The 27,664-nt window shown below is 45.1% G+C and overlaps 3 protein-coding genes across 3 annotated transcripts in view; 2 read left to right on the forward strand and 1 right to left on the reverse strand.

Moving 5' to 3' along the window:
- LOC130218575 (protein disulfide-isomerase TMX3-like) overlaps positions 1–8,802 on the reverse strand; it is an 11,428-nt gene extending 2,626 nt beyond the window's left edge. Inside the window, exons 1-12 of the mRNA XM_056450795.1 lie at positions 8,743–8,802; positions 8,585–8,645; positions 7,828–7,867; positions 7,590–7,713; positions 7,390–7,435; positions 5,346–5,426; positions 5,102–5,201; positions 4,931–5,008; positions 1,562–1,628; positions 1,350–1,448; positions 692–749; positions 510–563 (exon numbers count right to left, since the gene is read on the reverse strand). Coding sequence (XP_056306770.1) covers positions 510–563; positions 692–749; positions 1,350–1,448; positions 1,562–1,628; positions 4,931–5,008; positions 5,102–5,201; positions 5,346–5,426; positions 7,390–7,435; positions 7,590–7,713; positions 7,828–7,867; positions 8,585–8,645; positions 8,743–8,761 — 827 coding nt within the window. The 5' untranslated portion in view covers positions 8,762–8,802. The remainder of the gene's footprint in view (positions 1–509; positions 564–691; positions 750–1,349; positions 1,449–1,561; positions 1,629–4,930; positions 5,009–5,101; positions 5,202–5,345; positions 5,427–7,389; positions 7,436–7,589; positions 7,714–7,827; positions 7,868–8,584; positions 8,646–8,742) is intronic.
- Positions 8,803–12,183: 3,381 nt separating this feature from the next.
- On the forward strand, positions 12,184–27,520 carry LOC130218273 (cadherin-7). Its single transcript, XM_056450413.1, has 11 exons — positions 12,184–12,390; positions 13,138–13,432; positions 13,941–14,060; positions 15,798–15,965; positions 16,486–16,673; positions 17,211–17,464; positions 18,726–18,862; positions 21,211–21,332; positions 23,553–23,670; positions 23,761–24,012; positions 27,051–27,520. The coding sequence occupies exons 1-11, from the start codon at positions 12,184–12,186 to the stop codon at positions 27,518–27,520; spliced, it is 2,331 nt and encodes a 776-aa protein (XP_056306388.1).
- LOC130218421 (mitogen-activated protein kinase 8B-like) lies at positions 19,126–20,439 on the forward strand. Its single transcript, XM_056450610.1, is given in 2 exon segments — positions 19,126–20,010; positions 20,013–20,439. Coding segments are annotated over 2 exon segments (960 nt in total). The 5' UTR covers positions 19,126–19,197; the 3' UTR covers positions 20,160–20,439.
- Positions 27,521–27,664: the final 144 nt, after the last annotated feature.

The raw sequence follows: 27,664 nt of genomic DNA on the forward strand, positions 1-27,664 counted from the left end.
AGCCTGATGCTGAAATCAAGAGCCTGATGCTGAAATCAAGAGCCTGATGCTGAAATCAAGAGCCTGATGCTGAAATCATGAGCCTGATGCTGAAATCACGAGTGTGTGATGCTGAAATCAAGAGCCTGATGCTGAAATCATGAGCCTGATGCTGAAATCACGAGTGTGTGATGCTGAAATCAAGAGCCTGATGTTAAAATCACCAATGTGATGCTGAAATCATGTGTGTGAGGCTAAAATCACCAATGTAATGCTGAAATCACGAGTGTGTGATGCTGAAATCATTAGCCTGAGGCTGAAATCACAAGTGTGATGCTGAAATCATTAGTGTGTGATGCTGAAATCACACGTGGGATGCTGAAATCATGTGTATGAGATGCTGAAATCACATGTGTGATGCTGAAATCATTAGTGTGTGATGCTGAAATCACATGTGTGATGCTGAAATCATGTGTGTGTGATGCTGAAGTCATGAGTGTGTGATGCTGAAACCATAAGTGTGTCTTCACCTGTTAAACTGCTCCCTGTGTTCAGTAGCGACTCTCTGGATGAGACCTTTCAACCTGAAACAGATGATTCTCAGGTTAACTGTGTAGACACAGACACACCACACAAAGACACAGACACACACACACACACACACACACACACACACACACACACACACGTGTGCAGCTGCTGATCGGAGTACCTGCTGCTCTGATCGCTCTGGTCTTTTTCATCTGTAACTGCGATGGCCACCAGTTTACCTGCAGAAACACAAGGTGTTGTTACCCTGCACAGCTCCTGCACTGACACTGATAATAATGCACTTTACCGTTACTAGGTTGTGTGTGTCGGCTTGTGCTTTATGGTACTTTAAAATACTCAAATGTCTGTCAACACTGTCAAACTATTATATTTGATTTACCAGAGTCACACACTGCCAAGCGCACATCTGTCACATCTGTAATGGAGATTTCTCCTCATAACACACAAATGTCAAATAAAACCATTTAGGTCTGCAGAGCGCCGACTCTGCTCCACCTGATCAGCAGAATTTCAACAAAATATGTTGTATACTGTAAACTCTGCTATTGTTTGGTCACACTAAAAAAGCTGCGGTTATTTTCCTAATATATTTAACACATTTACACATTTCTGATGCCTTAAACTAGCTGATTTAGAAAATACAAACAGACGTTTTCAATATTCTGTGAACATTTACATTCTCTGAATCAGAGTCAGATCCACTGAAATCTGCTGCAGTCCTGACCAACACTGAGCTCCTCCAGCTTTGTGTGCAGAACACACACACAGATCTCTCCAGATTACTCTACAGAGTTTCTGATCTTCAGTGATTCACCCACCGGTTTCCCCCAGCTCATAGAGTGTGAATCCGTCGATCTGCAGGTAACTCTGAAAACGCTCTCGGTTCACCCAGGACGACAAACTGCCATCCTCATACTCTGAACACAACAAACACAGAAGACACAGTGACACCAGAGAAAACTTAACTTGACTTAACAGGTGTAAAATTACATGAAAATCAGACTGTGACGTGAGTGTTTTTCTGATTTACCATCATACGTGAAAAATGATGCATCTTTGAAGACGACGACGGAGGGCAGCTCAGGCAGAACCACAGCCTGCAGGAATACAGCAAATACAGTCAGAAACGCTGATCACCGACAGCAGAATACAGTCAGTAACGCTGATCACTAACAGCTGAACAGCAGAATACAGTCAGAAACGCTGATCACTGACAGCAGAACAGCAGAATACAGTCAGAAACGCTGATCACTGACAGCAGAACAGCAGAATACAGTCAGAAACGCTGATCACTGACAGCAGAATACAGTCAGAAACGCTGATCACTGACAGCAGAATACAGTCAGAAACGCTGATCACTGACAGCAGAATACAGTCAGAAACGCTGATCACTGACAGCAGAATACAGTCAGAAACGCTGATCACCGACAGCAGAACAGCAGAATACAGTCAGAAACGCTGATCACCGACAGCAGAACAGCAGAATACAGTCAGAAACGCTGATCACTGACAGCAGAACAGCAGAATACAGTCAGAAACGCTGATCACTGACAGCAGAACAGCAGAATACAGTCAGAAACGCTGATCACTGACAGCAGAATACAGTCAGAAAACGCTGATCACTGACAGCAGAATACAGTCAGAAACGCTGATCACCGACAGCAGAACAGCAGAATACAGTCAGAAAACGCTGATCACCGACAGCAGAACAGCAGAATACAGTCAGAAACGCTGATCACCGACAGCAGAACAGCAGAATACAGTCAGAAACGCTGATCACCGACAGCAGAACAGCAGAATACAGTCAGTAACGCTGATCACCGACAGCAGAACAGCAGAATACAGTCAGAAACGCTGATCACCGACAGCAGAACAGCAGAATACAGTCAGAAACGCTGATCACCGACAGCAGAACAGCAGAATACAGTCAGAAACGCTGATCACCGACAGCAGAACAGCAGAATACAGTCAGAAACGCTGATCACGGACAGCAGAACAGCAGAATACAGTCAGAAACGCTGATCACCGACAGCAGAACAGCAGAATACAGTCAGTAACGCTGATCACCGACAGCAGAACAGCAGAATACAGTCAGAAACGCTGATCACCGACAGCAGAACAGCAGAATACAGTCAGTAACGCTGATCACTGACAGCAGAACAGCAGAATACAGTCAGTAACGCTGATCACCGACAGCAGAACAGCAGAATACAGTCAGAAACGCTGATCACTAAGAGCAGAACAGCAGAATACAGTCAGTAACGCTGATCACCGACAGCAGAACAGCAGAATACAGTCAGTAACGCTGATCACCGACAGCAGAACAGCAGAATATAGTCAGAAACGCTGATCACCGACAGCAGAACAGCAGAATACAGTCAGAAACGCTGATCACCGACAGCAGAACAGCAGAATACAGTCAGAAACGCTGATCACCGACAGCAGAACAGCATAATACAGTCAGAAACGCTGATCACCGACAGCAGAACAGCAGAATACAGTCAGAAACGCTGATCACCGACAGCAGAACAGCAGAATACAGTCAGAAACGCTGATCACCGACAGCAGAACAGCAGAATACAGTCAGAAACGCTGATCACTGACAGCAGAACAGCAGAATACAGTCAGTAACGCTGATCACCGACAGCAGAACAGCAGAATACAGTCAGAAACGCTGATCACCGACAGCAGAACAGCAGAATACAGTCAGAAACGCTGATCACTGACAGCAGAACAGCAGAATACAGTCAGAAACGCTGATCACTAAGAGCAGAACAGCAGAATACAGTCAGTAACGCTGATCACCGACAGCAGAACAGCAGAATACAGTCAGTAACGCTGATCACCGACAGCAGAACAGCAGAATACAGTCAGAAACGCTGATCACTGACAGCAGAACAGCAGAATACAGTCAGTAACGCTGATCACCGACAGCAGAACAGCAGAATACAGTCAGAACGCTGATCACTGACAGCAGAACAGCAGAATACAGTCAGTAACGCTGATCACCGACAGCAGAACAGCAGAATACAGTCAGAAACGCTGATCACCGACAGCAGAACAGCAGAATACAGTCAGAAAACGCTGATCACTGACAGCAGAACAGCAGAATACAGTCAGTAACGCTGATCACCGACAGCAGAACAGCAGAATACAGTCAGAAACGCTGATCACTGACAGCAGAACAGCAGAATACAGTCAGAAACGCTGATCACCGACAGCAGAACAGCAGAATACAGTCAGTAACGCTGATCACCGACAGCAGAACAGCAGAATACAGTCAGAAATGCTGATCACTGACAGCAAAACAGAGTCAGAAACGCTGATCACTGACAGCAAAACAGCAGAATACAGTCAGAAACGCTGATCACCGACAGCAGAACAGCAGAATACAGTCAGAAACGCTGATCACTGACAGCAGAACAGCAGAATACAGTCAGAAACGCTGATCACTGACAGCAGAACAGCAGAATACAGTCAGAAACGCTGATCACCGACAGCAGAACAGCAGAATACAGTCAGAAACGCTGATCACTGACAGCAGAACAGCAGAATACAGTCAGAAACGCTGATCACTGACAGCAGAACAGCAGAATACAGTCAGAAACGCTGATCACCGACAGCTGAACAGCAGAATACAGTCAGAAACGCTGATCACCGACAGCAGAACAGCAGAATACAGTCAGAAACGCTGATCACCGACAGCAGAACAGTAGAATACAGTCAGTAATGCTGATCACTAGCTATGTTTCCATCCACCTACTTTTATGCGCGGTTTGGATATGATGGCCATGATGCGCATACATTTTGAAAATGTGCATAATTGACTGGGATGAAATTTTTATTTGATAAGAAAAGATGCGCATAAACTACGATGGAAACACTTTTACCGCAGAAATTTCAGTATGCGCATTAAAAAAGGTGATGTGATCAGAGATCATGTGATGATGTAAATGTGTGTAAATGAACAAACCTGCAGGCTGAGCACATTATAAAACATCTGAACTGTTGTTTTGGTCATTCTAAAACACCTTACCGTTTAACTATTATTAACTGTTATTATATTATCAATGACCTCCAGAATCAACAGCGTCTGTGCTCCACGTCTGACACCTTCAAATGCCACCGCGCGTTCACTGTGTCTCAGGATTGCCTTCTGAGGAACAACTCATTTATTAGATGAAGAAAAGATGAATGCAGCTTCCTCTACCGCAGCAAATTCAGTTTTTACTGTTGATATTTGGCGCCAGTTAATCAGGAAGTGATGATTTGTTCGCTTTGACTTGTTGAATGGTAACGCTGCTTTATTCCCACGTCTTTTATGCCATAACCCAGTTTTGCGCATAAAGTTCATTCGCATTTTTGGATGGAAACACAGCTACTGACAGCAGAATCTCACCTCTGTCAAGACCTCCTCAGACGCAGAGAAGAAATACGTGTACACGATGAGCTCTGAGGCCACCTCGATGTACTTCTCCTGAAAACACAGCAGGATGGAGTAAAGGAGAGGGAAAATGATCATGTTTAATAAAAACACAATTAAATGAGGGGATCTGGAGACTTTGCACACCTTCAGTGGAGACTCTCCTCCGACATACAAGAACAGCACACTGTGTCTCTTCAGCACATGCTCAAACATCTGTCTGCTCGGCAGCGCACGCACAGCAGGCCTGAGATACAGACACACACAGCAGAAAGGTTAGTCATGTTCATGATTATCACACCACTTCAGCTCTGACACACACACACTGACACACACATGCACGCACACGCACACACGGACGCACGCACGCACACACACACGTAAGTCTCACCCAGCCACTCTATTGGCAAACTCGATAATGTCATCTTTAGTTCTGGGTCCTTTATAATTATAAGCCAGATCCCCCTTGAGCCTGAGAGAGAGAGTGAGAGAGAGATTTCAGAAACGGATCCTCACATATAACTTGTACAGATTTTCTCACTCATGCAGAACACACACACACTCTTCCTCTCCGTGTGCACCACACACCTTGTTATAAACCGTACAAACACAGTGCACTTCTGAGAGTGCTCCACAGGTGAGTGAGATAGACCTGCAGGACACACCCTCTCCTGTTCTGATGCTTGGAGGAAAATAATTCAATATAATATAATAACTTAGACTTGTCACAGCATTTATGCCCTGTCTGCCTCTCTCTGGCCATTTAAAGAGCGTCTTCATCCTCACCTGTACGCTGCTTTAACTAAACGCTTCTGCTAAAGGACTGAGTGTAAATGTGCAGCTTCAGTATCTCCAGTTAGTCAGGCATTTACTGTAATATCAGACCCAACATTGATATAAAACAGAAATAACACCCTAAAGTGTGCAGGTCTACATGTGCAGCGTGTTTAATGGGCCGCAGTACTAAATTAAATTAACATATGAAGAGTGTTTTCCTCTGCAGAACTGAGTGTGTTAGCAGAACCTCCTGATTGCTGCTCTGTAAGGCAGATGATGAAAGTCTTCAATGCTTGTGTGGCCAAACAGCAGCGTTTACTATAGTAACAGCAGTACACAGACTATACCTGTAACCCTCCAGAGAGACTAACCTGGCTGACAACAACACAACATGAGGCAAGCATGTGCGTGTGTGGCTGTCTCAGGACCCTCAGCTGTGAACACACTCCTGCATATCTGCAGCTTCAGACTCAGACACCAGTCCTGCTACAGTTACTGACATGATGATGATGATGATGATGATGATGATGAGAACATGAACACAAGTTCTCATTTTCTAGAGCGAGAGCAGAGTGTTTTCCTTCATTAGGGGAAGAATTATCCTCGAGAGGAATTTCAACAACACCTTACTCCTGACGGGTTCACAGATCAGAGTCCCCAGAGCGTGCACACACACACACACACACACACACCGAGCAAGAGAGAGAGAGAGACACAGAGACACACACATATTAAGGGTGTCAAAATTAATTGTTTCTTCGGTGCACCGCGATGCAGACGTGAATAATTCGCTATCAGTTCAGTAATAATCATATTCAGTTATGAGGTACTGACGTCATTCAACACATGCGTTATATGGCGGTAGCTCACTATAGCGAGGAAGGAGACACTCCAAGTAATTAAAACACTCCGACAACTGAAAAGCAGATAACTGTGCACAATCCACTGCTTGTGTGTTTGCTGGACAGTGTTTCTCTGACAGGGAAGTGCAGCAGAACTTAGCTCTGGTGAAAATGAAAGATGTAGACTCTCTCTCTCTCTCTCTCTCTCTCTCTGCTGGCGTGTTCGGGAGGTAATGTTTTAGCTCCTCTCTCGGTTCCAGACATGAGTGAGTTCTCTCCACCGCGTCGCCGTCTATAATAATCAGCTGATCACCGCAGCCGTTTAACATCAGAGCTGCACTGACTGTTAGAGCCAATCACAGCCTTTTCTATTGAGCGCATGACCAATCACAGGCCTTTAAGAACTCGCTCAACAGCGCTCAGACAGGATAATATTTACATTAGTTTATGAGCTGTAAATGCTCATGCCGTCTGTACTGGAGTTTTGCTTGATGTATTCAGTGAGAGTGTTTCTTTGAGCAGGTCAAATTAAAGCTACAGCACACATATCTGACAGCTGTAATGAAGGACACCATCATATCATAAATAATGTAGAAATATATTTATTAATGATCAATTTTAATACAAGAATTACTGTGCTGCTCTGTAAAATATCAAGTTGTGTATAGTAAGAATCGTCAATGTACTGAGACATCGAAATGAACCGAACTGATGGCATGATAATCATAACCACGAACCACGAGAGCAGAGTAGGTCTACACCCCTAACACATGCTGACCCGTTGTGTGTGTGTGTGTGTGTGTGTGTGTCACTTACAGCTTGATTGTGGGATATCCCCGTACACCGAACTCTGACGCCATTCCTGCACACACAAACACAAAACAGGCCTGAATAACGCAGCAGCACTGAGCAACCGTCTGACAGGCAGATGATTAATATGCAAATAAACTCCGAAACCCTCTTACAGTCAGCTCCTCTGTAATCTCGTCTGTACAGGAGACGCAACTGTGTCTCACCTGAATATGCAGTGGCGTCCATTTTTCCCACTCGAACCGGCGACCCCGAGCGCGTCAGCTCAGCTCCGACCTCCTCCCACACCGGCTCCAGCTTCTTACAGTAGCCACACCACGGCGCGTAGAACTGCGTACACACACGCCAGTGGGACATCACACACACTCACTGAGCTCACTGCCACCTGTGTGTGTGTGTGTGTGTGTGTGTGTGTGTGTGTGTGTGTGTGTGTAAAACACTCACGTCCACCAGCCACACATCCTCCATCCTGCTGTCCTTAAACCTGCACCAAACACACACACACACACACTTACTGAGGGAATACACAACCACAGTAACGTCACCATAGAAAAGACTTTAAACAGCTCCACCTCAAGGGGAAAATCTGAAGACACACACACACACACACACACGCACACACACACAGGCTCTGCTTTCTGTGTGTCAGGATGCGAGGTGTGCTTCTCACTGAGATCTTCCGTTCAGTTCTGGAACCACACACACACACACACACTAATGCTGTGTATTCCTCATTATTGTCTGTGCTTTACACACAGTGCTGGTCATATTTACACACACTCGTCATGTCATGCAGGATCATCTGCAGTGTCCGGCAGTGTCCTCCTCCTCCTCCTCCATCAGCTGGAGCACAGCAGAGGAGGATCCAGCACATGTGGACCCGCTCACCTGCTGTAAACACACTGTGCTGGACTCGCTCAGTTTGAGGAAGCACAGAGGGCTTATAGAGCTTTATAAACTCCAGCTCGCCGGAAAACTGAACACCATTATTATTATTATTATTATTATTATCAGTAAATGATGAAGCACTTCCGGCTGAGCTGATCAATCAGCATCTGCAGCACAGCGGTCAGATACAGGAGGATGCTGCTTTCACCCTTCCTGCCAGCAGTAAAGTGTGTGTGTTTGTGTGTGTGTTTGTGTGTGTGTGTGTGTAGACAACACAATTATGAAATAAATGAAGAAGTGAAGAAGATCTTACGAGTCGTCCAGGTCCAGCACCAGCGCCAACAGCACCCGGCTGAACAGCACAGAGGACACAACTGCGAACACACACACCACAGCATCACACACACACACTCACAGCATCACACACACGCTCACATCGCGGAATAAAGCAGAATAAAGCAGAATATGTACCCGCTCTCAGCAGCGCCATGGCTCCGTGTCAGAACAGCATCAACAGGAAATGCGAGCACTTCGCATGCGCAGTGAGACCGATGCGCATCCAGCCCGGTAGCGTCTCATCACTCGCGCGTGTTCCCTGAGTAGTGAGCGACACCAGTGCACTACGCGGACACATATAGAAAGTATTTTAAATATTCATCAAAACTGAAGTGTGAATCCTCAGAGCTCAGCGGATGTTCTCTAGTGTAGAGGCTCTGTCTGTAACAGCAGTGCTGTGAGGAGCGGCGGTGCCTGACATATGGCAGAGCTATATCTGCTCCGCTTCTGTGATGTGAAATATATAATAATATAACACGATAATTATAGTATTCCTGTAAACCTGCGAGGCCTGAGTGTAGAGGTTAATCCCCTGTCAGACAGAAGAGTGTACAGAAGGAGTGTGTGTGTGTGTGTGTGTGTGTAAAATCCTTCATCACAGACACTAGAGGGCAGCAGAGGATCTCAAACCCTCTGAGCTTCTCCTGTGCTCGTAATGTTGTGTCTATGCAGCCCAGCTCAGTCTGTCAATGGGCTATATGCACACACACACACACGCACACACGCACACACACACACACACACACACACACACACTTTACATTTTCAGCCATGCAGCCCAAGGGCTTCCGGTGATCTGTCTTTCCATTACAAAACTGTCACATTTAAGATCTGATTTCTTTATAAATCAGCGATCTTCACTGCTTGTTAGATACAAGATACGAAGGGGGTCTCAGATCAGACAAGAAGCACTGCATTAAAGTTCATTCCCCCCCGCCATGTCTGTAAAGTGATAGTTTATTCTACCCCAGTGTTCTCAATGGAAATTCTGCACTAACCTGCTGCTCCTGACGGCGCTAGGGGTTACAGCGGTCTTTCATCTCATTTCACGCTTGAACACCTAAATGAATGCTAAAGTCTATTGAACTGAATGTATTGTGATTACACTACAACATCGATGCTGCAAAAATAACCTCGTGAAACACACACACACACACACACACACACACACACACACACACACACACACACACACACACACAGGTGGAGGATTACACAACACTGTTCACACACTGTAATTCTCCAACATCTGTCCTGTCTCAGAGGAATACATGAAAACCACAGAAACGTCTTTATCCTCCATCACTGAAGCACCCCCGACACACACACACACACACGCACACGCACACGCACACGCACACGCACACGCACACACACACACACACACACACACACAAGTTTATCACTCGCGTTAGTGTGTTCTTCTTTCTTTTTAAAGTGTTTTTCCTTCACTGTGTTGTCCATTAATTAGTCATGTATTAATAATATTCACCTGTAAACATGTATTATATATGATGGAGAACTTGTGTTGATGCTTTACTCTGCTGTTGATGGAGAACGGCTTCTTCATTTCTCAGATCCTCTTTCATTCTGAGAAACTCTGGTGTGATGACCGTCTCTGCCCACATTACAGTAATAATAAGGGAATAAAGCTGGTGTGGAGCATTATTATCACTGCTTTATTGTCATGTGTATAGCACAGCATCATAGAGAAACACTAACTCTTCACTCTATTCATTTTGTCCAAAACCTATTTTAGTTTTTTCTTTTGATAAAATAATCAAGCCGAGTGTGTTTGACTGCAGATTATTGTTTGCGTTATGCTAAAGCTGCTTCATTTTCTGCACACAGCAACACTCCTGCAGCTCATGTGATCTCACTGTTTGCGTTGTATTGTGTATATTTTATTTAACGCACAGTTAATTAAGTTATTAATGCTGTCAATACGTTTCTGCATCATCCTTTTCACATAATTAATTCCTGATCCTTTGCTTTATAATTGTATTCATAAATCAAAGTAACGAGCCCCATTTAAAAACGTAGGAGTAGAAAGTACAGATATATAACAGTGAAGAAATCAAGAGCGGAGTAAAGTAAAGATCTACTGTAGTACAGTGATGAAGGATTTGCACTTCATTTCTCCCAATCTCTGACACACTGTCACCTCACCACGTCTCTCTCTCTCTCAGCATTCACACACTTGCTGCTTTTTCTGGATTAAACACTGGACTGCAGCTGCTTCAGGTGAGTGTGTGTGTGTGTGTGTGTGTGTGTGTGTGTGTGTGTGCAGTGTATTACAGTGTTTAGTGTCTGTGCTGATGAATTTTGAGCTGTAATAACACTCAGATGATGGTAAGAACACTCATTACAGCAGAAAGTGAGTGTGTGTCTGAAGGTTTTCCTCGTGGTCCGCCTGACAGGAGCAGCTTTATCTAATTATTATATCTGTAATTCAGCCTGAGATCACCATCAGCCTGGACATTCTGTATGAATATTAGGATGTTTAACCGTACCTGCGTCTGTCGTGTATCATACATGTCTGTACCATTTTATTGATCTGATTAGGAACATTAATCAGAAGCTAACAGACGTCACCAAGATATTTCTCCCCTTTTTCTAGTTTTCTAGAGTGTGAATGACTAATGCTCAGACAGGAGGAGGACACACGACTGCTGCGCTCAACTGATCTCTGTAATCATGAGTAACAAAGCATTTCTCTTTAGGAGACATCGTCTATATCATGTTTTAGTGTGGTGTTTTGAATGGTTTTGCATGTCGAGTGTCAGATGAGTTTAATTCTGTGTGTGTGCGTGTGTGTGTGTGTGTGTGTGTGTGTGTGTGTGTGAGACAGAGAGACAGAGCTGATGATTCTGCTGTTTTCTCATTATGTGAAGATTTGAGTCCACTTTAAACCATCATCAGGTGCTCTTTATAACACACTGCAGTCTGACGTATAATCAATCAAGTCATAATCAATAAAATATCAAGTAAACATTAGAATCTGTTCTGAGATCATCAAGATCATCATCATCATCCAGTTTCTTCTCTTCTGTAATAATGTTATTCAGTTTAATTATCAGCCGTGGCTTCATGTGACCTAAAGCACAGTGTGGAAAACTATACTGTTTTTATTCAAGTGTGTGTGTGTGTGTGTGTGTGTGTGTGTGTGTGTGTGTGTGTGTGTGTGGAAAACAGTCCAAAAGTAAAACAGATCAGATCTGTTGTGGGCCCGTGGGTGGCGCTGGTCCATCAGAGCGTTAGTAAATGAACATATTCCCTATCCTTCACATTATCTGATCAACACTACAGTGCAGCGGTTCTGTCTTTAGGAGACTTCAGCTTCTGTGCTGCTCTGCAGTTGTCAGTCTTTGGTTTTGCTCTAATCCTGCTTGAAGACAGTCTCTGTCTTGCAGACGGACTCTGAGATATCTGAATAAATCTGGAATGACCCGTGTGTCAGAGCAGCTCATTCTCATCGTCTTTGCTCATTATTATTGGACTGTCTCTCACTCAGACACACGCTCACACACGTCTGCTTAGATTCACAGCTGCTTAGCAGATCTTTAACTGGTCCTCATGGCCCAGTGTGTTCGTGTGTGTGCGCTGTGCTGGACCCTCACGGTGCTGGCAGCTCCTCTGGAGAACATGAACTCCACTGACGGGCGGTATAAACACCCGGAGCCCCCACGGGCCATCCTGCAGAGGCAGAAGCGCAGCTGGGTCTGGAACCAGTTCTTCGTGCTGGAGGAACACACCGGCACAGACCCGCTGTACGTCGGCAAGGTAAGACTCCACCAATGCTGTGTTTATCTGACACTAAACGAAGCCTCAGACAGAGTTTGTTTCTGACTCCGCATGTAATAAATGTAAACTCCTGAATATGACAGGATCGCATGACTGAAGCTTTCTAACACTGCTGCTTTGTAGCTTCATTTCAGAGCGACTCTGCTCGTTTGACTAGAGCAGGCTTCCCCACACACTGCCTGACGTCTGTTTGCACTTTTATTTCTGCTGCAGGTTTTATTTTTAGTATTTCTGGGAGTTTCTGTGAAGCGCAGCTCTCTGCCTTTGACTGGTTCTGGGTCAGTTTTGATTGACCGCTCTTCATTCACAGAAACACCAGCGGCAGCTTGGAGAACAGCTTTCACAAGAGTTAGAGATAATAACGCTCGACTTGATGTGAGTCAAACACTGGAGGCAAGAACAGGAGAAAATCAACCATTTCAGCCGTCACGACATGATTTTAGAGACATTTAATAGATGGAGAGTTTAATAAGTTCACACTTAAGTCACAACAACGTAAACTACTAGATTACAGTTAGGGTGTACACGTCAACAGAGAGCTCCATCCAGAGAGCTGGAAAGTAATAATAATAACAACAATAATAATAGCAGCACTACAGATCTCAGTTTTATTGTGTTTTTATTTGTTTGTTCATGTCTAAATGTAACAGCTGTACTGTGTGTATCTGTGATTCTGTGACGTACATCAATAAACTGCGTGTGTGTGTGTGCGTGTGTGTCTGACAGCTGCACTCGGATGTGGATTCTGGCGATGGGAGTGTACGGTACGTGCTGACGGGCGACGGAGCTTCATCCATCTTCACTATCGATGAGCGAACGGGTGATATTCATGCCAGGAAGCGTCTGGACCGCGAGCAGCAGGGATTCTACCGGCTGCGGGTTCGAGCGGAGCACAGACAGACCCGCATCCTGCTGGAGGATGAGAGCGAGCTTATAGTGAAGGTGCAGGACATCAATGACAACCAGCCACGGTTTCTGGAGGAGGTGTACAGTGCAGCGGTGCAGGAGAACTCTCCGCCTGGTAACACACACACACACACACACACACACACACACACACACACAGTCTGCTGAGACGTCCTGTCTGCAGAACCAGATCCATCTCCGGTGTCTGATCATGAAGAGAAGAATCAGAAACCACAGGCCGATGAGCAGATAAAGCCTTGAATCATGTCAGATTGGGACAGCAACCCAATACTGGGAAACACCCATACACACACACAACGGGCAATTTAGCTTACCCAATTCCCCTAAAGCGCCCGGAGGAAACTCATGCCAACACGGGGAGAACACGCAAACTCCACACAGAAACACCAACTGACCCAGCCGGGGCTCGAACCAGCAACCTTCTTGCTGTGAGGCCACAGTGTGAAACACTGAGCCACTGTGCCACCTCGTCAATTAAATAAGTATTACATTACTAAAAATATACCCAGTTTTGTGTAATTGGGTTGTAATTATCAGCAAACACACCTGACTGGACATCACCTGGAGTCTGATCACAGGTGTGTGTGTGTTTGGATGTACAGGTACTCTGGTGGTTCAGGTTTCAGCAACAGATGCAGATGATCCCACTTATGGCAACAGCGCCAGGATCGTCTACAGCATCACACATGGACAGCCGTACTTCTCTGTGGAGCCCAGGACTGGTAAACTGACTTCTCTAAACATTTATTTCAGAATCGTTTCTGCATCGTTGACAAAATGTTTAAATTAAAATCATTAAGATAAATATTTCTTAATTAGTGTATAAGACAAAAGATGCCAGAGATCTGAGCAGTTATTGAACAGATTTTGAAAGTGTTTGTGTTTTTATCAGCTGCCTCGGTGAGCCGCTGTGCAGGGGAGATGGGAAGACTGGGAAATGTTTTCATTCTGGCAGTTTGTCCATCAGATCCACTGATGTGGCATGAGCTTCTCCTACTCTCCACGTGCAGTCAGTGTGAGCCGACTTATGTCAGAAGTTCATCAGTGAGTCTCTCAGCTCAGAGCCTCCAGTACTTTCAGCCACTGTCAGCATCCAGCTGTGCCGGGACACATGTCCACATGCAATCCCTGCTAGCCCCTATTAAGCCTTAAGCATTGCCAGTTTCTGCTCAGCCTCCTGACCTGTTCAGCTAGTTCCAAAGCCCCTGGCTCCAGCTAACCATCTCCAGAGTCACTCTGATTTCCTATCCTGCCAGAGTCGCTCTGGTACCCTGTCCTGCCAGAGTCGCTCTGGATCCCTGTCCTGCCAGAATCGCTCTGGATCCCTGTCCTGCCAGAGTCGCTCTGGTTCCCTGTCCTGCCAGAGTCGCTCTGGTTCCCTGTCCTGCCAGAGTCGCTCTGGTATCCTGTCCTGCCAGAGTCGCTCTGGTATCCTGTCCTGCCAGAGTCGCTCTGGATCCCTGTCCTGCCAGAGTCGCTCTGGTTCCCTGTCCTGCCAGAGTCGCTATGGTTCCCTATTCTGCCAGAGTCGCTCTGGTTCCTTGTCCTGCTAGAGTCGCTCTGGTTCCCTGTCCTGCCAGAGTCGCTCTGGTTCCCTGTTCTGCCAGAGTCGCTCTGGTTCCCTATTCTGCCAGAGTCGATCTGGTTCCCTATTCTGCCAGAGTCGCTCTGGTTCCCTATTCTGCCAGAGTCGCTCTGGTTCCTTTTCCTACCAGAGTCACTGGTCCCTGTCCTGCCAGAGTCGCTCTGGTTCCCTGTTCTGCCAGAGTCGCTCTGGTTCCCTATTCTGCCAGAGTCGCTCTGGTTCCCTATTCTGCCAGAGTCGCTCTGGTTCCCTATTCTGCCAGAGTCGCTCTGGTTCCCTATTCTGCCAGAGTCGCTCTGGTTCCCTATTCTGCCAGAGTCGCTCTGGTTCCCTATTCTGCCAGAGTCGCTCTGGTTCCCTATTCTGCCAGAGTCGCTCTGGTTCCCTGTCCTGCCAGAGTCGCTCTGGTCCCTATTCTGCCAGAGTCGCTCTGGTTCCCTATTCTGCCAGAGTCGCTCTGGTTCCCTATTCTGCCAGAGTCGCTCTGGTTCCCTGTCCTGCCAGAGTCACTCTGGCTCTCTGTCCTGCTTGGAGCTGTTAAGGATCCCTTACTGCCAGACTCAAGGGTCTTGTCCTGTCTGCTCCAGCTGATCTACCCAGGATCCAGCCTCACCCTTGTCCTCTGCCAAGATCCTAAAGAAACTTTTCAGAATCATGTTTAAGTAGTTTGAGTTCATTATTAAGGGAAAATATCAGCCCATTATAAGATTATATAGGACTAACATCATTTTCAAATGGTATAACAACATGAATAGCAAAAATTCATATGCAGGGTGATTTGTCCCAATGTCTAATGTTTTTACATGCAAACATTTTCTTCATTGCACAATGATATTCCCTGGCAGAGCCTAAATGATGTCTCTGTTTCCTCCAGGCATCATACGGACAGCTTTACCCAACATGGACAGAGAGCTGCGGGACCAGTATGTGCTGGTCATTCAGGCAAGGGATATGGAGGGTCAGATGGGCGGCCTGTCCGGATCCACCTCAGTGATTGTCACACTCACTGACGTCAATGATAACCCTCCACACTTTACTCACAGTGAGAGAACAATGTCATGAGACTCTTTCGATCAGTTTTATTTGATCGTGTGAATGTTAAACCACATTTGTATGCCATATTTCAGTTCAGATGGCACATGTTATTCTTGAAGATGCTCCTGATTATGCTCTAATTGGAGTAACTGATGGGTATATTCAGTATTAAGTTTAGTTTCCTATTTGATATTAGTTGTTTTTTTCTGTTGTGTTCTGTTTTCTCTCCCCTTTAATTATTGTTTGTGTTTTATTGCTGTTCAAGGATGTAATGTTAATCTTGTGTTTGTTTATACTCTAGGTAAGGTTATCTCATTATGTATTGTTGTTTATTTGTAAGTAGCATTTCTTGTGTGTATCGCCTCTTGTTGAATTGCTGAACGTCTCATCTGTAAATCGCTTTGTACAAAAGCCATCTGCTAGATGACTAAATGTGTTATGTTGTGATTCAGATCCATTCTAGGAGCCTGTTTGGTGTTAATCCCAGTAAATAAAGTAAACGAACCTGAATGTTCTGTCTCCTGTAGAGTGGTACGAGTTCTCTGTGCTGGAGTCAGCATCTGTGCTGTCAGCGGTGGCCAAACTGAAGGCTGCAGATGCTGATATTGGCTCTAATGCAGAGCTGGACTACAGTATAGTAGACGGAGACGCAGCCGGAGCTTTCAGTATCAGCACTGATGAAGAGACACAAGAGGCAGTTATTATTCTACAGCAGGTCAGACCATAGTGGCCAGCAGGAGATATGATTTATTAGACTGTTCATAGTTGCCTATATATGCATTACAAAAAAAAAACAGTAGTACAGAGGTACCAATAACTGCACTGTTCTGAACCCATCCTAAACCTAAACCAACCAGACATCTAATAATTGAAACAACCTTTCCAGATTTTAAATGCAAATATATTTTACAATAATATTAATACCCCTACCAACTCAAATCCATAACCTGATATCGAACAGAACACCCAGACCAAACTCAAACACCAGCTTAACTGATTCAAATTGATTCAAGGGTCAAATCAATGATAATAGTCATTATCAATTGATGTTCCCTAAAAAGGAGACTGGTGTTTGGAGAATCCTCTACTTTCCCTAACCCTAACCCAAACAATCCCTAGCATATCAAAAGTAAAACCTAACCCTAACTAACTAAACCCAACCCTAGCAATAACCCTAACCTTAACTAACCATAGCCTATCAATATCTAACCTTAACCCTAACCCTCACTCTTCTCTCTTTTTGTCTCTACAGGCTTTGGACTATGAAACTAAAAGCACTTTTTCTCTGAAGATTGAAGCCACGAATCGAAACATTGACCCTCAGTTTTTGACCTTTGACCCCTTCAGTGATACGGTGACTGTAAAGATTGTTGTAGAAGATGTAAATGAGCCGCCATTGTTCTCTACACTCATCAGTCACTTTCAGGTTTCTGAGGCAGTGAAGGTTGGCACCGTCATCGGTACAGTTTCAGCCCACGACCCAGACTCCTCCAGCTCTGCCATTGGGTAAACACTTTATTTACCTTCAGATACACAATTAGACTGTTTCTGATTCATGTTGCAGCTATAATACAGTCCTCTTATTTGATAAGAATTATAACACTGACTGGAGGCCATAAGCAGACCGATCATCAAAGATTTATGTTGGTCAAACAAAACTATCTGAACTGTCAAAAGCACAAAGTGTTGAGATTACACACACACACACACACACACGTTACACTGTCAACTTTAAGCCATTCACTTTCAGACAAATACAGTTGATGAATTCTGAGTGGACACAGCACAGAGCTGAGGGAAGAGCGCAAACTATAAAGGGAGCGAAGCACATGAGGAGCAGGTGAAGACACTTACACTAACTAGGACTAGATAAAGGCCAATGAAGGGGTTGTGACCAGGGGCATAGCATATGGGGGTGGGGGGGGTTGTTACAGCTGTATGAGATCCAAAAGTTTACATTTATAAAATCATTAATCACCTATTACTAAATGGTCTGTCTCTAAAAGTGAGGGGGACATAATTACTACTAATTACCCCCACACCTGGACTTCCTCAATGTCGTTAGCCCCTGCACCATAAAGTGCCTTCACACAGGTCACTCGGTGTCCAGCCTCGTCGCTTCACAGAAAGGACAAACTCTTCAGTACACAGGCCAGTTTGATACTCTCAGATATATAACTTACCTTCCTTGTGTCCTCCAGTGTTTCCTCCACTGGTTATCTCAAGTGTTTCTTCATCTTTGTTCCTAGTGTTGTCTCTTCCTGGTTTCTCGTCTGGTCATCGTCCTAACAAGGAAACATCAGAAAAGAAAACATTAAGCCAATAAGCCAGGGTCTAGCTGCCATTAGTGACTTCCATTATTCATTAATGTAAGAACAGACTGACTGAAAATAACCAGTTAAATCAGTACAGCGGTGTAAAGAGTGGCATCAGTGTGAGCAGACTGGTGTCTTCTGCAGATGGTGGATGATCAGATCTCTCGCACTGAACAATGCATTTCTCTCCAGCACTCATATACTTCATATTTCTTCACTGAAGAATTAGTCCATCCTGTGCTTCTGATGGACCCGGAGTCTCAGTAATACAGAGATCAATGTGGAATTAATATCAGGCTCTTATTTAATAACAACAGACGAGGACATGTAACTCACTTAAATTATTTATTAATTAAATGAGTGTCTATGGACACTTCCAGTCTGAACTGTGCTCTTTATATATTGGGAATGTAAATATGCAAAGAGTAAAGCTGATGTTGTGATGTGTCCAGATACTCTATAGACCGTAACACAGATCTGGAGCGCTTCTTTGATGTGGACGTGGTGTCTGGAGTTGTCAGCACAGCCAAACCGCTGGACAGAGAAGCAGAATCACTGCACAACATCACCATAATCGCCTCGGAGAACTGTGAGAACCACACTTTCAGCACTCTTTTATACTACTTTTCTAGATACCTTCTTTATCACTTGTATTCCTGTAGTTTTATCTGAAACTGGCCTAACCATATAATAGTTTAATATTTAAGAGCAAAGGTTCACCCAGAAACGAAATTTATCAAAAGAGTCAAAAACAGGTGCTGCAGCATTGTGCACCAACTGCAGGCAAGCTGAAGAAGACCCACTTATACCCACCATTAAAGAATTACAGTAATCCAGGAGAGTGGTCATAAAGGCATAATAGGCCTCTTAAATGTTTTTACACCGCAAAAAACATTAGAAGAATTCCAAGATGTTTACCTAGTAATGGAGCTGATGGACGCAAACCTCTGCCAAGTCATTCAGATGGAGCTGGACCACGAGCGGCTGTCGTATCTGCTGTACCAGATGCTGTGTGGAATAAAACACCTCCACGCGGCGGGGATCATCCACAGGGATCTGAAACCCAGTAACATTGTGGTAAAGTCAGACTGTACCCTGAAGATCCTGGATTTCGGTCTGGCGCGGACAGCAGCTACGGGTCTGCTGATGACACCATATGTGGTGACCCGTTACTACAGAGCCCCTGAAGTCATCCTGGGAATGGGATATCAAGTCAATGTGGATGTGTGGTCTGTCGGCTGTATCATGGCTGAAATGGTCTGAGGTAGTGTATTATTTCCGGGTTCAGATCATATTGATCAGTGGAATAAAGTAATAGAGCAGCTGGGAACGCCAACCCAAGAGTTCCTGTTGAAACTCAACCAGTCTGTGCGGACCTACGTGGAGAACAGGCCGCGGTACACTGGGTATAGCTTTGAGAAGCTGTTTCCTGACGTCTTGTTTCCTGCCGATTCAGACCACAGCAAACTAAAAGCGAGTCAGGCACGGGACCTGCTGTCTAAAATGCTGGTGATTGATGCATCAAAACGAATCTCAGTGGATGAGGCTTTGCAGCACCCCTACATTAACGTGTGGTACGACCCGGCTGAAGTGGAAGCGCCTTCTCCTCTGATCACAGACAAACAGCTCGATGAGAGGGACCACACAGTGGAGGAGTGGAAAGAACTGATTTATAAAGAAGTGCTGGATTGGGAAGAACGGATGAAGAACGGTGTTATTCGAGGTCAGCCCTCCCCCTAGGTGCAGCAGTGATCAACGGCTCACCCCAGCCCTCATCCTCATCCTCCATCAATGACGTCTCCTCCATGTCCACAGAGCCCACCGTGGCCTCGGACACAGACAGCAGCTTGGAGGCCTCGGCGGGACCCCTGAGCTGCTGCAGATGACTATCACCCTCCCCTGGAGTCGCTCTCTGTGTGGCATGGTATCAGATCTAGGCCAGTCTAATACGTTCTTTCGGGTCTGATTTGGCTTTTATTTTTGAGTTGCACTCTAGATGCTGTAAATCACTATACAGTTTGATCTTTCTAGCAGCAGCAGCCCTAACAGACCGATGATAGTGAGCTCCTTAACAAAACAAACACTTCTTTTATAAGCTACATGTAGAGTATTTTGTCATGTCGTCGTAGAGTGATTTTTTTTTGAAAGGTAATCTGTAAAGATTGAATTGTGAATATATTTTCTCAGATTTATTTAAAAAAAAAAAAAAAAGAAAAAGAATCAAATTAAACTCCAAGGTTTATGGTAGTCGGTTTGATGTACAGAGCTAAAGCACTAAAATCAACTGAAGTTCCACTAATATCCCCAAAAACCATAACTTCTGTTTTCTTTCCATTGATACACTTTGAGACATTCAGGCCTTAACGTCATCAATACACTGTATCAGGGGTCCGACAGACTTGTTCTTTTTATATTGGGACATAGATCTGGGTATCTGGGTCTCATCCGCATATAAATGGAAAGACGTGGCATATTTCCTAATTATTGACACAAGGAAGAGTAAATAAAGAGAACAAAAACCAGGGTTTAGGTGCTCTCAAAAGAGATGGGTTTATAGCTGTCATTTGAAGGATACCAGTGAGTCGGCAGTCTGTGTGGCAATGGGAAGATCGTTCCACCAGTGTGGAACACTGAATGAAAAGGTTTTGGAAAGTGACTTACTGCCTCCACAATGGTACCACAAGGCTACGCTCACTCCCTGACCGAAGGCTCCTGGAGGAGATGTACACCTTCAGGAGCATGTGCAAATGATGGTGTGTTCAGATGTTAGCATGTTTCTTCTGGGTTTGTTTGTGACCTGTATGTCAGAGACAGAGCTGTTGATGTATGCATTTAAACACACTTGTTCGAGGTTTACTTATGAAATATGATGGCGTATTAGCCAAGCTTTATGTTATGTTAGCTGTTTATGCTAACAGTCGCTCTTGTGTTTGTCAGTGTATCCATCTCAGGTTAGCTGGGGATTGGCTGTGATCTCCGTGTTGGACATTAATGATAACGCTCCAGAGTTTGCCATGCAGTACGAGATGCTCTTATGTGAGAATGCTGCACCTGCACAGGTACATGTAGCCAAATCTGTGTTCATCAGCTGCTTCAATATCACAATTAAAGTACGCTTTACAACTTAACAAGTGTTTAATTAATACAAACTTCACCTACCAAGTGAACTTGAACAAAAGGCTTCCTTTGAAAAGTCAAAGGGGAATTATTAAAGTTAAATTAAATAGAAATATACTCTGCTCAAATAATAAAGGGAACACCACAATATAACTCCAAGTCAATCACACTTCTGTGAAATCAAACTGCCCACTTAGGAAGCAACACTGACTGGCAATCAACAGCTGGAGGAGGCAACAGCTGGAGATTACAGGCAATTAGCAAGACATCTCATTAAAGGAGTTGTTCTGCAGGTGGTGACCATAGACCACTGCTCAGTTCCTGTGCTTTCTGACTGATGTTTTGGTCACTTTTGAATGCTTGTGGTGCTTTTACTCTAGCGGTAGCATGAGACGGAGTCTACAACTCACACCAGTGGCTCAGGTAGTGCAGCTCCTTCAGGATGACACATCAATGCGAACTGTGGCAAGATGGTTTGCGGTGTCTGTCAGCGTCCAGAGCATGGAGGAGACAGGCCAGTACATCAAGAGATGTGGAGAAGGCTATAGGAGGGCAACAGCCCAGCAACAGGACCGCTACCTCCACCTTTCTTCTGTGTCTGCTCAAACAGTCAGAAACAGACTCCATGTGGGTGGTATGAGAACCCGGCCTCCACAGGTGGGGGTTGAGCTTAAAGTCCAACACAGTGCAGGATGTTTGGCATTTGCTAGAGAACACCATGGTTGACAAATTCGTCACTGGCGGCCTGTGCTTTTACAGATGAAAGCAGGTTCACACTGAGCACGTGACAGACACTGGGGACACCGTGGAGAATGTTCTGCTGCTGGCAACATCCTCCAGCATGACCAGTTTGGCACTGGGTCAGTAATGGTGATGGGTGACATTTTTTGGGAAGTAGCTTTACTGCCATTAGGTACTGAGATGACTCCTTCAGACCCCTTCTGAGACCATATGCCGGAGCGGTTGGCCCTGGATTCCTTTTAATGCAAGAGAATGCTAGACATCATGTGCCTGAAGTGTGTCAGCAGTTTCTGCAAGATGAAGGCACTGATGCTGTAGACTGGCCCACCTGTTCCCCCACAACTGAATCCAACTGAGCACGTGTTGCTCCATCCACCAATGTCTGTTGTACCACAGACTGTGCAGGAGTTGGCTCAGATTATGTAGGGAGGTCCTACGGGCACATGGAGGCCATACACACTACTGAGCCTCATGTTGACTTGTTTTAGAGGAAGTTGGATCAGCCTGTAGTGTGTTTTTACACTTCACTTTTGAGTGTGACTCAAAATTCAGACCTCCATGGGTTAAATTTGAATTTGGGTTAAATAAATTATTTCCATTGATAAGTTTAGTGGGGTTTTGTTGTCAGCAGATTCAACTACGTAAAGAACAAGTATTGAACAAGAATATTTCATTCATTCAGATCTAGCATGTGTTATATTAGTGTTCCCTTTATTTTTGGAGCAGTGTATATAAAACAAATACACTTCAACCTTACAAATATCGCAATAGACAAGTCATATAAAACTTTGCATGATCTAAAAATTTATAATATAACAGGTAATAGTAAATAATAAACCTCTTACTCTGAATGATGTGCCGAAATCTAAATATAAAGCAACGGTTATATAAAGCAACACGGGTCATATTTTACACACCTGTGCCTCAAATAGACAAACACTTAAATATAAAGCTCATTATTAGCTAATCGTGGGTGAATACGATTGTCAAAGCACTGTAGATTTGCAGAAAATCAGTTTTTCAGAACTGAGAGCTGTTACCACAAGTTAATTTAACCCACACAGCCCTGTGTGAAGAAAACCGATTAGTCCTGTAGGCTAAATAAAGAACCACAGAGTATTTGTGTTAAGTATAGACATCTTAAATAGCTGTATACATCTGCCAAAGATTTATGGTCAATAACACACATTCGGTTTGTTGTTTTGATGGAAACTTAAAAACACGTAACCCTCAAATGACACAGAGTTTAGTTCTGCAGTCATCTGAACCTGAATCGGCTTCACTACAAACCAGAACCAATCTGATTAACAAAACTCAAACATATAAATGACATTGAATTCTCAGGATTATGGGATATCTCATGTATGAATACTGTTTCATTGCTCTCTGAAATAAACACTAGTCCTTTACCTCTTCTTCAGGTTATTCAGACGATCAGTGCTGTGGATAAAGATGATCCTCCTGGCGGCCATCGCTTCTGTTTCTCTCTGGACTTCTCTGCTGCCAATAATAACAACTTCACCCTGCGAGATAATAAAGGTAAGCTCTGCAGAACTACACACACCGTTTCAGTGATGATGACCAAACCATTATTTCACTGATGTTGTTGTTCTCTCTGACCTCTGCCAGATAACACGGCTTCAGTGTTGACTCGGCGCTCTGGTTTCCGGCGGGTGGATCAGCCGCTGTACCTGCTGCCAGTGCTGATGGTGGACAGTGGCCATCCGGCACTGAGCAGCACACACACTCTGTCTGTGCACGTGTGCGAGTGTGATGAGGACGGGTTTGCTCAGGTATGTGGGGCTGCGCCATCCTCCAACACACCGCTTCATCTACACCTCTGCTACACCTTTATCCTGACCTGCAGCCTCACACTGCTAGGTAAGACTGAGAAACACACCTGAGCAAAACACACCTGAGCAGAAACACACCTGAGCAGAATCACACCTGAGCAGAATCACACCTGAGCAGAATCACACCTGAGCAGAATCACACCTGAGCAAAAACACACCTGAGCAAAACACATCTGAGCAGAAACTCACCTGAGCAGAATCACACCTGAGCAGAAACTCACCTGAGCAGAAACACACCTGAGCAGAAACACACACCTGAGCAGAAACACACACCTGAGCAGAAACACACACCTGAGCAGAATCACACCCGAGCAGAAACTCACCTGAGCAGATTCACACCTGAGCAGAAACTCACCTGAGCAGAAACTCACCTGAGCAGAATCACACTTGAGCAAAAACACACCTGAGCAAAACACACCTGAGCAGAAACACACACCTGAGCAGAAACTCACCTGAGCAGAAACACACACCTGAGCAGAAACACACCTGAGCAAAAACACACCTGAGCAGAAACACACACCTGAGCAGAAACTCACCTGAGCAGAATCACACCTGAACAGAAACACAACTGAGCAGAAACACACACCTGAGCAGAAACACACCTGAGCAGAAACTCACCTGAGCAGAATCACACCTGAGCAGAAACTCACCTGAGCAGAATCACACCTGAGCAGAAACACCTAAGCTAAAACACACCCAAGCAGAAACACACCTGAGCAGAAACACACCTGAGCAGAAACACACCTGAGCAGAAAACACACACCTGAGCAGAAACACACACCTGAGCAGAAACACACACCTGAGCAGAAACACACACCTGAGCAGAAACACACCTGAGCAGAAACACACACCTGAGCAGAAACACACACCTGAGCAGAAACACACACCTGAGCAGAAACACACCTGAGCAGAAACACACCTGAGCAGAAACTCACCTGAGCAGAAACACACCCGAGCAGAAACTCACCTGAGCAGAAACACACCCGAGCAGAAACACACCTGAGCAAAACACACCTGAGCAGAAACACACCTGAGCAAAACACACCTGAGCAGAAACACACACCTGAGGAGAAACTCACCTGAGCAGAAACACACACCTGAGCAGAAACTCACCTGAGCAGAATCACACCTGAGCAAAAACACACCTGAGCAGAAACACACACCTGAGCAGGAACACACCTGAGCAGAAACTCACCTGAGCAAAAACACACCTGAGCAAAACACACCTGAGCAGAAACACACCTGAGCAGAAACACACCAGAGCAGAAACACACCAGAGCAGAAACACACCAGAGCAGAAACACACACCAGAGCAGAAACACACACCTGAGCAGAAACACACACCTGAGCAGAAACGCACCTGAGCAGAAACACACACCTGAGCAAAAACACACCTGAGCAAAACACACCTGAGCAGAAACACCTAAGCTAAAACACACCAGAGCAGAAACACACCTGAGCAGAAACACACACATGAGCAGAAACACACACCTGAGCAGAAACACACACATGAGCAGAAACACACCTAAGTTAAAACACACCTGAGCAGAATCACACCTGAGCAGAAACACACCTGAGCAGAATCACACCTGAGCAAAAACACACCTGAGCAAAACACACCTGAGCAGAAACACACACCTGAGCAGAAACACACACCTGAGCAGGAACACACCTGAGCAGAAACTCACCTGAGCAAAAACACACCTGAGCAAAACACACCTGAGCAGAAACACACCTGAGCAGAAACACACCAGAGCAGAAACACACACCTGAGCAGAAACACACACCTGAGCAGAAACGCACCTGAGCAGAAACACACACCTGAGCAAAAACACACCTGAGCAAAAACACACCTGAGCAGAAACACCTAAGCTAAAACACACCAGAGCAGAAACACACCTGAGCAGAAACACACACCTGAGCAGAAACACACCTGAGCAGAAACACACACATGAGCAGAAACACACACCTGAGCAGAAACACACACATGAGCAGAAACACACCTAAGTTAAAACACACCTGAGCAGAATCACACCTGAGCAGAAACACACCTGAGCAGAAACACACCTGAGCAGAAACACCTAAGTTAAAACACACCTGAGCAGAAACACCTAAGTTAAAACACACCTGAGCAGAAACACCTAAGCTAAAACACACCTAAAGCTGCGTTTCACACTTGACTTTTCTTCCCATAGACTTCCATTCATACGCATGCGAATGCGTCAGACCGGAAACGCAGGGTAATGCGTCAAGTTTTGCATGTTGCTGCGGTGCAAAGTTCAAGCTTGGTGAACTCTGACCTGTGAAATCGCATCACTTGACTACGTGAGACCAGTCGAGGATCAAAACACGACCTCTCTGGACAGAAATTTAAAACATGGAGCAATCGCTCGCTTTTTTAAATGTCTAATCATCTTGTTTAATCCCGCCCCTTTTCGCAGCACCGCACGACAGAATTTCGCACACACAAAGCCGAGTGTGACCGCAGCTTAAGCTAAAACACACCTAAGCTAAAACACACCTGAGCAGAAACACACACCTGAGCAGAAACACACCTGCGACCAATAAACAGAAACACACAACAACGAAACTGTGATAAATAGCACTGAACACTTTTTGGCTGCTTTTCCTGAATACTGTGATATGCTGAACTGTTAAATCAGCCATACTGTATAACACAGATGATGACAGAGCCGGAGATGTTTCTCTCCTGATGCTGAAATCACTCAAATGTCTCACCTCAAAGGGAAATGAACTGATAAATGAATGCTGTTTGGTGGATGCTGTAGTCTTGACCTGATGCCATAAACTCATGCCTATGTTCATTTGAAATCTTTCAAGCTGGAATCACAGTGGTATATCTGGTGGAGTTTACTTCACAAGGTACTTACTACCGAATCAGAACCTCTGAGAAGAAACCTAAAAATACACAAATCGAGAACTAGTTTTACTGCACATACTTCATATTCATTTACAATGAAAATTAAACTGCAGCTGAAGAGCTGGTTGAGTTTTGTGCAGCTGTTATTCCCGGTGTCCAGCATCTGTTGTGTGTGTGTGTTGCAGCGGTGATGCTGTGGAGGATGCTGAACAGAAGGAAAGCTCCTCATCTGGAGGACAAGCGCAGCACCAGGGAGAATACAGTCCAGTACGATGATGAAGGCGGTGGTGAAGAGGACACAGAAGCGTTTGATATGGCTGCTCTGCGAAATCTCACTGTCAAACAGGACACAGAGCTTCAGGAAGAAACAGCGCCGGTGTATCCCGCTTCATTCTTCAAGACCCTTCCAGACACAGTTTTCCAGCAGTGTTTGTGCAGCCGGCTGGCGGTGGTGGACTCGGACCCCTCTGCACCACCGTGGGACTCTCTGCAGTCGTATATGTTTGAGGGCTGCGGGTCGCTGGCGGAGTCTCTGAGCTCGCTGGACTCGACCTGCTCAGACTCACAGCAGAGTTCAGGAGATCTGCAGCGCTTCAGGACACTGGCAGAGCTGTACAGAGACCCCGAGCACAGCGGCAGATCCTCTGAGCTGTAAACACTCAACAGCACAGCGGCGGGTCTCCAGGAGGACTGATCATCTGCTGGCTGAAATAAATCTGTGCTAGGAGCAAAGATCTGATCGCTTTACTGAAGGAGTCCACAGATTAACCAGATCCCTGCAGGATTATCTCCTTCACAC

The sequence above is a fragment of the Danio aesculapii genome, chromosome 24 (genome assembly GCF_903798145.1).
Source record: "Danio aesculapii chromosome 24, fDanAes4.1, whole genome shotgun sequence".
Lineage (NCBI taxonomy): Eukaryota > Metazoa > Chordata > Actinopteri > Cypriniformes > Danionidae > Danio > Danio aesculapii.

Excerpts from the sequence above, each read along its gene's own strand:
- LOC130218273 (XM_056450413.1), top strand. The coding sequence starts at position 12,184 with ATGGCCCAGTGTGTTCGTGTGTGTGCGCTGTGCTGGACCCTCACGGTG. Across the intron at positions 12,391-13,137 it reads ACCCGCTGTACGTCGGCAAG|CTGCACTCGGATGTGGATTC; the intron begins GTAAGACTCCAC and ends TGTGTCTGACAG. Across the intron at positions 17,465-18,725 it reads TCCTCCAGCTCTGCCATTGG|ATACTCTATAGACCGTAACA; the intron begins GTAAACACTTTA and ends TGATGTGTCCAG.